The 13,371-nt window shown below is 40.0% G+C and overlaps 1 protein-coding gene across 4 annotated transcripts in view; it reads left to right on the top strand.

Annotated features, from left to right (window-relative positions):
• Nucleotides 1-13,371, top strand: part of BRAF (B-Raf proto-oncogene, serine/threonine kinase) — a 197,072-nt gene that overhangs the window by 149,954 nt on the left and 33,747 nt on the right. For all 4 annotated transcript variants that reach the window (XR_002724973.1, XM_023184915.2, XM_023184914.2 and 1 more), the window contains one exon: nt 142-318. Coding sequence is in view for 3 of the 4 variants with exons in the window: in XM_023184915.2 (XP_023040683.1) it covers nt 142-318 (177 nt within the window). In the remaining variant the exon portion in view is untranslated. The remainder of the gene's footprint in view (nt 1-141; nt 319-13,371) is intronic.

Genomic DNA, 13,371 nt, shown 5'->3' with positions numbered 1-13,371 from the left:
ATTTATCCTTTTGTTGCCTTTTTTAAAAAAAAGCTTTTTCTGACAACATTTTACCGATAGGTAGACTACTTTGGTTCTCTTTTGTAAGAATTGCTACAGTTTGTCGACATTTAATATTTACTGTCACGTTTCTTTGTACAGGAAAACACGGCATGTGAATATCCTACTCTTCATGGGCTATTCCACAAAGCCACAACTAGCTATTGTTACCCAGTGGTGCGAGGGCTCCAGCTTGTATCACCATCTCCATATCATTGAGACCAAATTTGAGATGATCAAACTTATAGATATTGCACGACAGACTGCACAGGGCATGGAGTAAGTTCCATTCTGTTAAATGTCTTATAAATTATTTTTGAAGACCATTGAGGATGTTTTAAAGGTTTTGCCTGCTATTCTTTTGGATTGCATTTTAAATTACTGTCCAGGAACATAATATAGATGCTAACTAATGGCTAGTAAATAATATGATACTAAAAAATAAATGTCTTTGTCTAGTGCAGCCTTCAGAACATATATCAAGTATTTGATAATAAATACATGACTGCAAACTTAGGCTCAGTACTCAGTTATTGAGCTAAGCAAGAGAGGTTCAGAAGATAGAAACAGCAAAAACCTACTAAAAAGTTGTTAACAGTTGTTGAAATAAACAGAATGGCTGTTAATTAGTTACTTTTTCAAATCATTTTCTCTGAGTGCCCATATTTTTTTGTTGCAAAATGGTCAGTTAACAAGGTGGAAAATCTGCATTCTGACCCTTTTTGAGGATTTCAAAGTGAGTTCATATCTGTTGAATTTTGCTATGCAATTTAAAGAGTTATTTTATAAAGTTTATCATAAGCTAATATGGGGAACTGACTTTGAAGGATAAATTTTAAATTTTGTATGCAACTCTTAAGTGCAAATGAATACGTAAATTGAAAAGTAAAATTAAATTTTGAAAGCGCTTAGATGAAAATTATAAACTCAGTAAAATATGAATTTGAAAGCTCTGTGAGAAGTTTAAAAATAGGTATGATCTTAATTATTTTGTTTTTTACAAATTGCTTTCACTTACATAAATTATTATGTCATTTAATCTTTATAATGTTATAAAGTAGATCTTTTTTCTTTTTACAGATAAGGAAATTGAGGCTTTTAAGTGCCTTGTCTAAGGGCACACATTATTAAAGTGGCACCAAAGATGTTTAACTCAGGATTTCTGACTCCCAATCCAGTATTCTTTCCCAATAACCACTAAGCTACTTTTACATTATAAAATTAGAATAAAAGAGTAAAAGGGTATATATGTACTAACACCTGCAACTCTAGCAAGTAAGTGTAGAGCCAAGACTCAAAACCAGATCTGGCTCTTAGATCTTCCAACTGTACCACCTTCTCTTTCTCAAAACTTGGCAATATATCTATAATTTAGATTGTTTACAAGCCTATATTCAGCCAAAATACTTATTACAGCAAATTATTACCTTATTCAGTAACATTCCCACTTGCCCCTAGACTTGAAACAATCTCAACCTTTCAGATAAGTTAGAATCTCTGAATCTGTTCGAATCTAAAGGCTTTTAAAGAATTAAAATCTTGGCCAGGCACGGTGGCTCACACCTATAATCCCAGCACTATGGAAGGCTGAGGCAGGTGGATCACCTGAGGCTGGGAGTTCAAGACCAGCCTGACCAACATGGAGAAACCCCGTCTCTACTAAAAATACAAAATTAGCCAGGCTTGGTGGCACATGCCCGTAATCCCAGCTACTTGGGAGGCTAAGGCAGGAGAATCACTTGAACCCGGGAGGCGGAGGTTGCGGTGAGCCAAGATCATACCATTGCACTCCAGCCTGGGCAACAAGAGCGAAACTCCATCTCAAAAAAAAAAAAAAAATAGAATTTAAAATCTTGTGAAGAGTAAACCGTGGCACAAATTGTAAACATTTAGTGAGAAACAAAGCTTATTTTCTTCCCACACCACTGGTCTCTTTGCAGTTTCTTCAGCAGGCCAAGCATGTTCCTTCGTTACATTCTCTTTAGGATACACATGCCACAAATATCCTTATGTCTCTGTCTCTGTTCATATGTCCCCTTTTAACTGAAACTCTGCTCACCTTATATAACTAACATGTCCCCACATCACTCTGTCACTCTCTATACCCATAGGCTTGATTTTCTTTATAACGCACAGCTCCATCTGACTTGTTTGTTGTCTTTCATCCCCACTAGAATGCAGGCTGTATGAGAGCAGGGGCTTTTCTTTTTTTTTTTTTTTTCCATTATTTTATGCCTAATGCCTAGAATGGGACCTGGCATACTCAGTACATAACTGTCAAATGAAAATGATTACACATATTAAATGAAATACACAATAACTGCATATTATTGATAGATTTACCTTTCAGAAGAAAAAGACGCCAAATCCTTCTCACATCGCAACTGAGAAATGTGGCTGGGCATACTGGCTCACACCTATAATCCCAGCACTTTAGAAGGCCAAGGTGGGATGATTGCTTGAGCCTAAGAGTTCAAGACCAGTCAGGAAACATAGGGAGACCCTTGTCTCTGTAAAAAATAAAAAATTTAGCCAGGTGTGGTGGCACTTGCCTGTAGTCCTAGCTACTCAGTACGCTGAGGTGGGAGGATCACTTGAGCCCAGGAGTGTAAGGATGCAAGGAGTCGTGATTGTGCCACTGCACTCCAACCTGGGCAACAGAGCAAGACCCTGTCCCAAAACAAACAGGCTGGGTGTAGTGGCTCATTCCTGTAAACCCAGCACTTTGGGAGGCCGAGGTGAGCGGATTAAGACAAGAAGTGACAGTAAAGAAGTACATTATCAAATTGGAATAGTGCTGCAGTCTGAAGAACAGTCAGTGAAGAGGTGATATATTTTGAAAATACCACTTTACAGTTTGAGATTATCAGTGTAAATTTTACAGTCATCTACTCTGAAACACTTTGTGTTTTTAAATAGATCTCACAGTTTAACATGATGCAATGAGTGTACGATAGTATGAACATAGATCATTCCATTCAGTTTATCCTAGATTTTAGTAACTGAAAAAGTATTAATTCCAAGTTTTAAGCCCTCCAACAGAGTATACTTTTTAGTACCGGTTTAAAATTAATGAAGGAAGATATAGTTTCTTTTCCCTTTTAGTTTTGTCTTGTAAGATAACATAGAACTGGTTAAATGTACTGACACATCTTCAGTTTCTGAAGGATTTGGCAAGTTGAAACTCCTCTTATTAACAGGGCTATGTGAGTTTCAGATTAAGGTGACAGATTTTTGCTCCTTCCTGGAACTCCACTAAAACTATAATAAAGGAATTTTTTTTAAAGCATAGACGCGTAAGGATGGGGATAACAGAGAGGAAGGAGACAGTATCAGCAACATTTTGAAAGCTGGAAAGCAAGTGGAGAAGTGATCATGGACTTAGACCCCAAAAGGCTAAATGATCAGTTGACAGTGGGGAAATTAAAGCCAACCTGGTTTATACCATAGAATCCTCAATTCTCAGGAATTGGCAATATCACTCTCTCAGGGGACGAAAGGGTTAAAATGAAAGGCCTGTTTGAAAAGCTGTTATTTCTCTAAATCTGTTCTCTTACTCACCAGGTAACTGCTCCATCCCTATCCTAGCAGTAGACTGGAAGTTTCTTCTCTAGGGAGGGGAAAGTAAACATCTCTGGACTGGGAGACCCTAATCTATGTCTAGGACATGGATATCTTTCCCAAAACATGGGGATTTGATGACTATGTGCTTACTAAATAATGAAGGGAGATTTCCCCAGCCCTCTCTTTTTATTTGATTCCCAACATGCTAGCAGCCAAACCTTACTCTTCCTGCAGGAGATTCGAAGAGTCTTGGGTGAATTTTACCAGCTCAAGAGGAAAGACCCAAAGAAAGTGACGTCAGAGATTCCACCTAGATTACTGTATAGTTCAAAAATAGCAAACAAATCTGTATGTTCAAAGCCTCCAAGCAGCTTGTAAGTCCCTCACTTAGTCTGAATAAGAGTATCACTGGATAACTAGATATTGGTGGGGAAGTCTTACGCAAATAAGGAGACTGTAAAACACATAGAGAAAAATAGGCACTGGGAGAAACACATACAATGCAAGATTCTCTCTCCCCCACCTCATCCCACCTCCAAAAACCCTATCAGTTTTCTCAGAGGGAGAGAAGATAACTTTATATCCATTAAACAGAAACAGAGGTTTTCTAAGGAACATTCATGTAATAGCAACAAAATGCTAAAATGTTGATATTTACAGTACACTGGAAATTATATCCTTTGCAGTTTTTTTTTTTTTTTTTTTTTGAGACAGTCTCGCTCTGTCACCCAGGCTGGAGTGCTGTGGCCAGATCTCAGCTCACTGCAAGCTCCGCCCCCCATGTTCCCGCCATTCTCCTGCCTCAGCCTCCCGAATAGCTGGGACTACAGGCGCCCGCCACCTCACCTGGCTAATTTTTTGTATTTTTTAGTAGAGACGGGGTTTCACCATGTTAGCCAGGATGGTCTCGATCTCCTGACCTCGTGATCCGCCCGTCTCAGCCTCCCAAAGGGCTGGGATTACAGGCTTGAGCCATCGCGCCCGGCCCCTTTGCAGTTATTTAAACGTAACTTTTAAATGTTAATTTAAAAGGAGTTATGTAGTTTCTCAGAATTCTTTTAAGGGGTGTTCAGCAAAAAAAGTTTTAAAACTTTTATTTTAAACACTGTATGGTTTAATATTAAATTTCTATATCATGCAACATAATTCAGAAGGGACACTTAGATAAACTTTTTATAAACCAAGTTACATAAAATGTATATAATTAATTGGAACACATAACCAGATTGCATCAATGAGTCTTGAAGTGGATATTCCTGTTTTCTTCTCTACTGTCAATGACTAAAGTACACTATTTTCTTTTTTAAAATTTTGAGACAGTCTCCCTCCTCTGTCACCCAGGCTGGACAGGCTGGAGTGCAGCGACACAATCTCAGCTCACTGCAACCTCTGCCTCAAGTGATTCTCCCACCTCAGTCTCCCTAGTAGCTGGGACTACAAGGGTGCACCATCATACCCGGCTCATGTTTTTGTATTTTTTGTGGAGACGGAGTTTTGCCATGTTGCCCAGGCTGGTCTCAAACTCCTGGGCTCAAGAGAGCCACTGCCTCCCCTCCCACAGTGCTAGGACTACAGATGTAAGCCACCAGGCCCAGCCTATTTTTAGTACGTTTGATTGAACTTTGTTGTTGTTGTTGTTGTTGTTGTTGTTGTTGTTGTTGTTGTAGAACAGTCTGTTCTCAGGTATCAGGCTGACAGATGTTAGAACAAACAGAATGGTCCTAGGGGTCATGAACTGGTTCTTCAAGTCCTAACTGTTGCTGCTGATTTTGTAACAGATTTTAACGTATCTTTTGACTTCTGGTCATCCATTTCAGCCTCATGTTTGATTCTCTGTTTTAATTTCCCCCTATATATTCCCATGGATCAAATGACACAGATGGAATTCCTTACATACTTCATTTTTCCTCCCTATTTCCAATACTTGTTCATCTAGAATGCCAACCATAGTTTCATCCTGAGGGCTTTGTTTTGGAATTATCCCAGAAGTTACTCCCACTTAGAAGCCTGCTTGGATAATTAATATTGCTTCTTAGCTCCCTCCAGCTCTCTTTCTTCCTGTCCCCTGGCTCTACCCTGAGCACAGATGATAATTCTCTGTGGCCATCACAGCCACCATCTTACTGTGCCTCCCTTCAACTCTTCATGTCTATATCCTCTTCCCTGACCAGCATCATCTCACAAACGACTGACCAAGCCAGATACAGTCTATAGCTAGACAATAAAGCTATAGGGTATTTAAATAGCCTCTTAATAATGTACTTTTGCAAAGCCTTTATTTCAGAATAGCCTGCCCTATGTTGAAAGTGATATTTTCTGACTACTCACCAAAATCAATTCTAAAGTCTCTGGATATAAGCAGAATAGGAACAAACGGATTCATTTTATAAAGTGCTAAGGTTGCAGTTAACTCATAATATAAAACCTTTAATAATTAGAAAAGTTAGTCTGGGCACCGTGTCTCACACCTGTAATCCTAGCACTTTGTGAGGCCAAGGCAGGAGTATTGCCCAAGGCCAGGAGTTTAAGACCAGCCTGGATAACACGACAAAACCCCTTCTCAACACAAAATACAAAAATTAGCCGGATGTGGTGGTGTGTGCCTGTGTTCTCAGCTACTCGGGAGGCTGAGGTGGGAGGATCACTTGAGCCCAGGAAGTCGAGGCTGCAGTGAGCCATGATCATGTCACTACACTCCACCCTGGATGACAGAGCAAGACCCTGTCTCAAAAATAAATAAGAATACTTAGAAAATTTGAATCATTAGGACTTTCAAATGTGTCACCTTTATTGGATTACAGACTATAAGCAAAAAATGGATAGGTAACATTTTTCCTGTGTGGTTCTGTCTTCCATTTGTACCTCAGTGAAAAACTATTTCTGATTCGTATGTTTACCTGAAAAGGAGCAGTGCTATTCTAATGGTAGATAATTATAAACTCACTCTGAGGAATAAGGGTTGGTAAAGTATGTTTCATCATCATCTTTTTTGTTTTTTGTTTTTTTTTGAGATGGAGTCTCACTCTGTCACCCAGGCTGTAGTGCAACGGCACAGTCTTGGCTCACTGAAACCTCCACCTCCCAGGTTCAAGCGATTCTCCTGCCTCAGCCTCCCGAGTACAACTGGGATTACAGACGCCCACCACCATGCCCTGCTCAATTTGTATTTTTAGTAAACGGGGTTTCACCATGTTGGCCAGGCTGGTTCAGGAGTTCAAGTGATCCGCCTGCCTCGGCCGCCCAAAGTGCTGGGATTATAGGTGTGAGTCACTGTACCTGGCCTATCGTCTTTTCACCTGCCAGTCGTTGATTCATCCCAAGGACCCAGGTATCTTAAGAATACTGTTACTAAAGAAATTCCAGGAATGGTCAGTACATCATGCCTTTTTTTTCTTTTTCTTTTTCTTTTTTTTGCTGGCCTTATAATTTCAGTATAATATTCATGGTATAATTTTGAATTTAACTTTATCAGAAAATTAAGTATTAAAGAGGCACATAGAAAAAGTTGCAGCCTATTGATATATTTACAGAAGCATTATATTCTCGAAATAAGATGATTAAAAATAATTTGGAGATAAATCCTTACAATTTACTTTGTTTTAAATAATGATGAGCATGCACCTTTTACTCATAAGTGAACCCAGTTAAGATAGAAGGATTAATTAAAGCTGAAAAAATGGTGAACATGCATTAGTGATTGATAATAATTCTAAGTGACCAAAGAATATTTAATTATAGTGAACATAATTTTCTGGTGGGTAAAAATAACATAATTTTCTGGTGGGTGCTGATAATAATAATAATCAGAAAATGCAAGGTAAAACAAAAAAGTACCACTTTCCACCCACTGGAATTGGCAAAATGCCTGAGTTCTGGTAAGATAGAATGTTCATAGGATTAGAGGAATTGCTTTCTGAGACATTTCTGATGCAACCAACCACCTTAAGGGCATTCTGGAAGTATCTGTTAAAATAGAAAAATGCTTGTTCTAACCCCAAGAAATACTAGCTTTTGTTCCAAGTCACGTATACAGAAGGAGATGTATTATAGGAAACCATATAATAGTGAAAAATTGGTCTGGATGCAGTGGCTTATGCGTCTAATCCCAGCACTTTGGAAGACTAGGGTAATAGGATCACTTGAGACCAGGAGTTTGAGACCAGCCTGGACGACACTATGAGACCCTGACTGTACATAAAACTTAAAACATTATTTTAAGAAAATTTTTTTTAAAAAGAAAAACTTACTGAAAAATTGGAAACATGTTCATCAGGAGAAGACTTGATAAATAACATATTGGCACTTATGTGCAGTAGAATCATATATAGTATGGATTATATAGGTATATCCATATAAAATGGATTATATAAGTATCAACATAAAGCTTTAAAATATTAATGTTAAGTGAGAAAAGCAAGCTGCAGTATGAGACCACTTTAAAAATTTTAAGCAGAACATTTTTTATATTTGGGCTTTAAAAAGTGGTATATATGTATGTATGTAAAAGTACTGAAATAAGGATTAGAAAGCAAAGATCAAGTAACATAGTGATTATCTCCAGGAATCAAGTATAAACTTTGAAAAAAGACTGGAGGTGGCCGAGCACAGTGGCTCACGCCTGTAATTCCAGCACCTTGGGAAGCCGAGGCGAATGGAATCACTTGAGATCAGGAGTTCAAGACCAGCCTGGCCAACATGGTGAAACACCATCTCTACTAAAAATACAAAAAATTAGCTGGGCATGGTGGCAGGTGCCTGTAATCCCAGTTACTCTGGAGGCTGAGGCAGCAGTATTGCTTGAACCCGGGAGGCGGAGGTTGCAGTGAGCCAAGATGGTACCACTGCACTCCAGCCTGGGTGACAGAGGGAGATTCTGTCTCAAAAAAAAAAAGACTGGAAGTGTTTCAGTCCATTTTCTGTTGCTATAACAATACTTGAGGCGGGGTAATTTATTCTTTTCTGCAAAAAGAAACTTATTTCTCATAGTCCTAGAGGCTGGGAAGTCCAAGGGCACTGGTGCTAACATCTGCTGGGCTTCTGGTGAGGGCTTTCCTACTGCATGGTAACATAGTGGAGAAGCAGAAGAGGAAGTAGGCACACGCAAAAGGGGCGGAACACAAGGAAGGACCTCTCTCTATAACAACCCCCTCTCACAGTAACTGTAGAAGTCATTCCTGGCCAGGTGTGGTGGCTCATGCCTGTAATACTAGCATATTGGCAGGCTGAGGAGGGAGGATTGCTTGAGCCCAGGAGTTTGAGACCAGCCTGGGCAACATATTAAGACCTCATCTCTACAAAAAAAAAAAAAGGTTTTTAATTAGCCAGGCATGGTAGCACACTCCTGTAGCCCCAGGTACTCTGGAGGCTGAGGCAGGAGGATCACTTGAGCCCAGGATTTTGAGGCTACAGTGAGCCATGGTTGAGTCCACTGCACTCCAGCCTGGGTGACAGAGTGAGACCCTGACTCAAAGAAGAAAAGAAGTCAGTGACTCCTGCTTTCAGGAGGGCATCCCTCATGACCCAGACCCAAATGCCTCTTGAAGGTCCCACCAACTCTCAACATCATTACACTGGGGCCAAGCCTCCACATGAGTTTGTGGGGACAAACCACATTCAAACTGTAGCAGGAGACAAATGTATAAAAGTTGTAACGGGTCAGATTATGGTAAGAATATGAATGACATTATCCTTTGCTATTGCAGTTTTTTAATATTTCAAAATAAAACATGTTATGAGGAAATATGTAATCATTATAGGAAATTCAGAAAATGTTAACATAAATGAAAAGCACCAGTAATCCACCATCAAGAGATAACTGCCATTAATATGTTGATGTGTATTGTGTATCCTTTCAGAATGATGTGTTTTAATAGTATGCACAATGGTTTCTTGCTGTTGTTTTAAATCATACTGGGTTTGCTTTTTTTACTTTTAAATATCTCTACTGGTCAATAAATATTCTGATACCAGCTTTGCTACATACTGTTAACTCACTGTCTCCCCCTTTCCTTTATACCAACTGTGTTCTGTGGGTTTTTTTAAAAATATACTCTAATGTAGTTAGCAATGATAGGCACTTACTATGTGTCAGACATTCTGTGTATTTTATATACATTTACTCCTCAACAACCCTGTGAAGTTGCAGCTTTTATTATATCCTTGTTTTATGGCTGAAGAAACCTGGTTGTGGAAGGGGCAAGTAACTTGCCCCAGGTACTTTGGCTCCAGAGTGTTTTCCTTTAACCATTAAAGCATGTTGCTTCCCCAACTTATTCAGTCCCTTTGAAAACCTCAAGTAGACCCTTAATGTTATAGAGCAGTTATACTTTCAGTTTCCTAGTTCATTCACTGTCCTCTTTTAGACACTGGCATACCTCCTCAAAACCTCATATCCTTAAGCCTCTAAAACCTCTTCTTCAAGAAGTCAGCGATAACATTGCTTGCCATCTCTTTCAGAAAGTTGGAAGTAACCATTATGACATCTACCCACCTGCCTGCATTCATTACTGGGTTCTTCTGCCTTATCGCTAGTAAAAGGCAGTCCCTCCATTTGTACACTAGATTCCATCCCCTTACCCCTAACCCAGTGACATCTTTTGAGTAAATCTCCTATCTTGTTCATCATCAGTTTTTCCTTTCCTACTGAATTGTCTCCTATTTTAAAACATATTTTGGCTGGGCGTGGTGATTCACGCCTGTAATCCCAATACTTTGAGAAGCTGAGGCGGGTGGATTGCTGGAGCTCAGGAGTTCAGGATCAGCCTGGGCAACGTAGTGGAACCCATCTCTACCAAAAAATACAAAAATTAGCCAGACGTGGTGGTCTGTGCCTGTGGTCCCAGCTACTATGGAGGCTGAGACAGGAGGATCTCTAGAACCTAGGAAGACGAGGCTGCAGAGAGTCAAGATCGTGCCACTGCATTCCAGCTTGGGTGACAGAACAAGACTCTGTCTCAAAAATAAATAAATAAAACATCTTTCACTGAGTGCAGTGGTTCACGCCTGTAATCCCAGCACTTTGGGAACCTGAGGTGGGAAGATCACTTGAGCCCAGGAGTTGGAGACCAGCCTGGGTAACAGAGTGAGTCCTTGTCTCAAAAAACTAAAGTAAAATTTAAAAATAGGCCAGGTGTGGTGGCTCACGCTCGTAATCCAAGCACTTTAGGAGACTGAGGTGGGTGGATCACTTGAGCCCAGGAGTTTGAGACCACCCTAGGCAACATGGCAAAACCCTGTCTCTACAAAAAATACAAAAATTATCCAGATGTGGTGGTGTATGTCGGTGGTCCTAGCTACTTGAGAGGCTGAGGTTGCAGTGAGCAGAGATTGTACCACTGCACTACAGCTTGGGCGACAGAGTGAAACCCTGTCTCAAAAAAATAAAAAAATAATAATAATAAAACATCTTTCTTAGGCACATTTGACAGAATGTTGACAGTTGTGGAATCTACGTGGAAGATGTATGGGTATTCTTTCAGTTTTTCTGTATGTTTATTATTTTCATTAAAAAAACTTGTGGGGTCCCTCCCTTAACCCTGCTTCCCTCTTCAGTTATTACTTCCTTCCTCCTCTTCCTTCAACAGTAAAACTTCTCAAAAGACTTATTGGTATTCACTCTCTAATTGCTCTCCTTCCTTTTTGTCTTGGACCCCACTTAAGCCAGGCTTTTGCCCCTGCTGCTCCAGGAAACATCTTTTTTTTTTTCCCCCCCCTCAAGACAGAGTTTCAGTCTGTCGCTCAGGCTGGAGTACAATGGCGTGATCTTGGCTTACTACAACCTCTGCCTCCCAGGTTCAAGTGATTCTCCTGCCTTAGTCTCCCAAGTAGCTGGGATTATAGGTGCACACCACCACACGTAGCTAATTTTTGTATGTTTAGTAGAGACAGGGTTTCACTATGTTGGCCAGGCTGGTGTGGAACTCCTGACCTCAAGTGGTCTACCCATCTCGTCATTCTAAAGTGGATCGTGGTTGCCTAGCCAGGAAACAGCATCTTAATACAATAGTTACTAATGGCCTCCATGTTGCTAGATCCAGCAGTAAAATTCTCAGTCCACAGTTTATTTGACCTGTCAGAAACATCTGATACAGTTGATCACTCTTCTTCATGAAACGGGTTCTTAATGCTGCTCAGAATGTGGTCTGAATAGCATCTGGACTACCTGGAAGCCTTTTAGAAATGCTAAGTTTTAGATAGCACCCTAGACCTGAATCAAAGACTGCATTTTAACAAGATCCCCAAATGATTTGTGTCCATATTAAAGTGTGAGAAACACTGCTTTCAAGCATATTCTCCTGATTACCCTTCTACTCACTCTCTACTCCTCAGCTGGTTCCTCCTCTACTTTGGCGTTTCATGGTTTGACAAGTCATTTAAAATGCCTATAATCAGGGCCGGGCGCGGTGGCTCACGCCTCTTAATCCCAGCAGTTTGGGAGGCCAAGGCAGATGGATCACTTGAGGTCAGGAGTTCAAGACCAGCCTAACCAAAATGGTAAAGCCTCATCTCTACTAAAAATACAAAATTAGCCGGATGTGGTGGCACATGCCTGTAATCCCAGCTACTTGGGAGGCTGAGGCAGGAGAATCACTTGAACCCGGGAGGCAGAGGTTGCAGTGAGCCAGGATTGTGCCATTGCACTCTAGCCTGGGCGACAAGGGCAAAACTCCGTCTTAAATAAATAAAACAATAATCTATAATCAGAACCAGCAATACAAAGTATTTTCAAGGATGAAGAACAACTGGAACTCTCATACATTGCTGGTAAAGATTTTAAATGATACAGCCATTTTAGGGATCAGGTTGGCAGTTTCTTTTAAAGTTAAATTTACCATTTGTGCAATTCTAATCCTACCTAATTACCCAAAAGAAATGAAACCATCAGTCACCAACAAAGACTTGTGTATGAATACAGCATCTTCTTCATATTTGCCACAAACTAGGAACAACACAATGTCCAATAAATAAATAGATAGGTTGTGATATACCCATATCCTGTAACACTGCCTGCAGCCAGTGTGTGAATCTCAGAATTGTTATGCTGAGCAAAAGAAGCCAGGTGATTCTGTTTATGTGAAATTTGAGAAAAGGCAAAATTAATCTGTAGTGACAGAAGTCATTATCAGTGGTTGCCCAAGCCTGAGGGGATGTTATTAATTGCAAAAATGTATGAAGAAACTTTCTGGGGTGATGGATATTTTTTATGTTGATTGTGACTGGTCATTACACAAGTGTATGTGTGTGTTGAAACTTTTTAAACTGTTCATGTAAAATGGATGCATCTTGTATGTAAATTGTACCTCAGCAAATTTCAGTTTTTAAAAGTGAAAAATACCTGATGGCTTACACCTGTAATTCCATCACTTTGGGAGGCCAAGGTGGGAGGATGGCTTGAGCCCGGGAGTTCAAGACCAGCCTGGGCAACATAGTGAGACCCATCTATACAAAACAGTTTTTTTAATTTTCCAGGCATGGTGGTGCCCACCTGTAGTCCCAGCTAGACAAGGTGCTGAGTTGGGTAGATCTCTTGAGCCCAGGAGGTTGAGGCTGCAGTGAGCTGTGATGATGCCACTGTACTCCTACCTAGGCAGGAGAGCAACACCCTGTCTCAAAAAAAAAAAAAAAGGAAACTAAAAAATCAGGGTAAAAATAGAATTTAGGCCACTATGGAGCACAACTTTAAAATATATGAACTTTACCTATTGGAGAGTTTAATTATTTTTAAATTGATAAATGATTACTGACTACAGAGAAGTACCAGAATGCCAT

The sequence above is a fragment of the Piliocolobus tephrosceles genome, chromosome 8, assembly GCF_002776525.5.
Source record: "Piliocolobus tephrosceles isolate RC106 chromosome 8, ASM277652v3, whole genome shotgun sequence".
Classification (NCBI taxonomy): domain Eukaryota; kingdom Metazoa; phylum Chordata; class Mammalia; order Primates; family Cercopithecidae; genus Piliocolobus; species Piliocolobus tephrosceles.
Note: the sequence above shows the minus strand (reverse complement) of the source record. Positions and strands in the feature narration are given on the sequence as shown.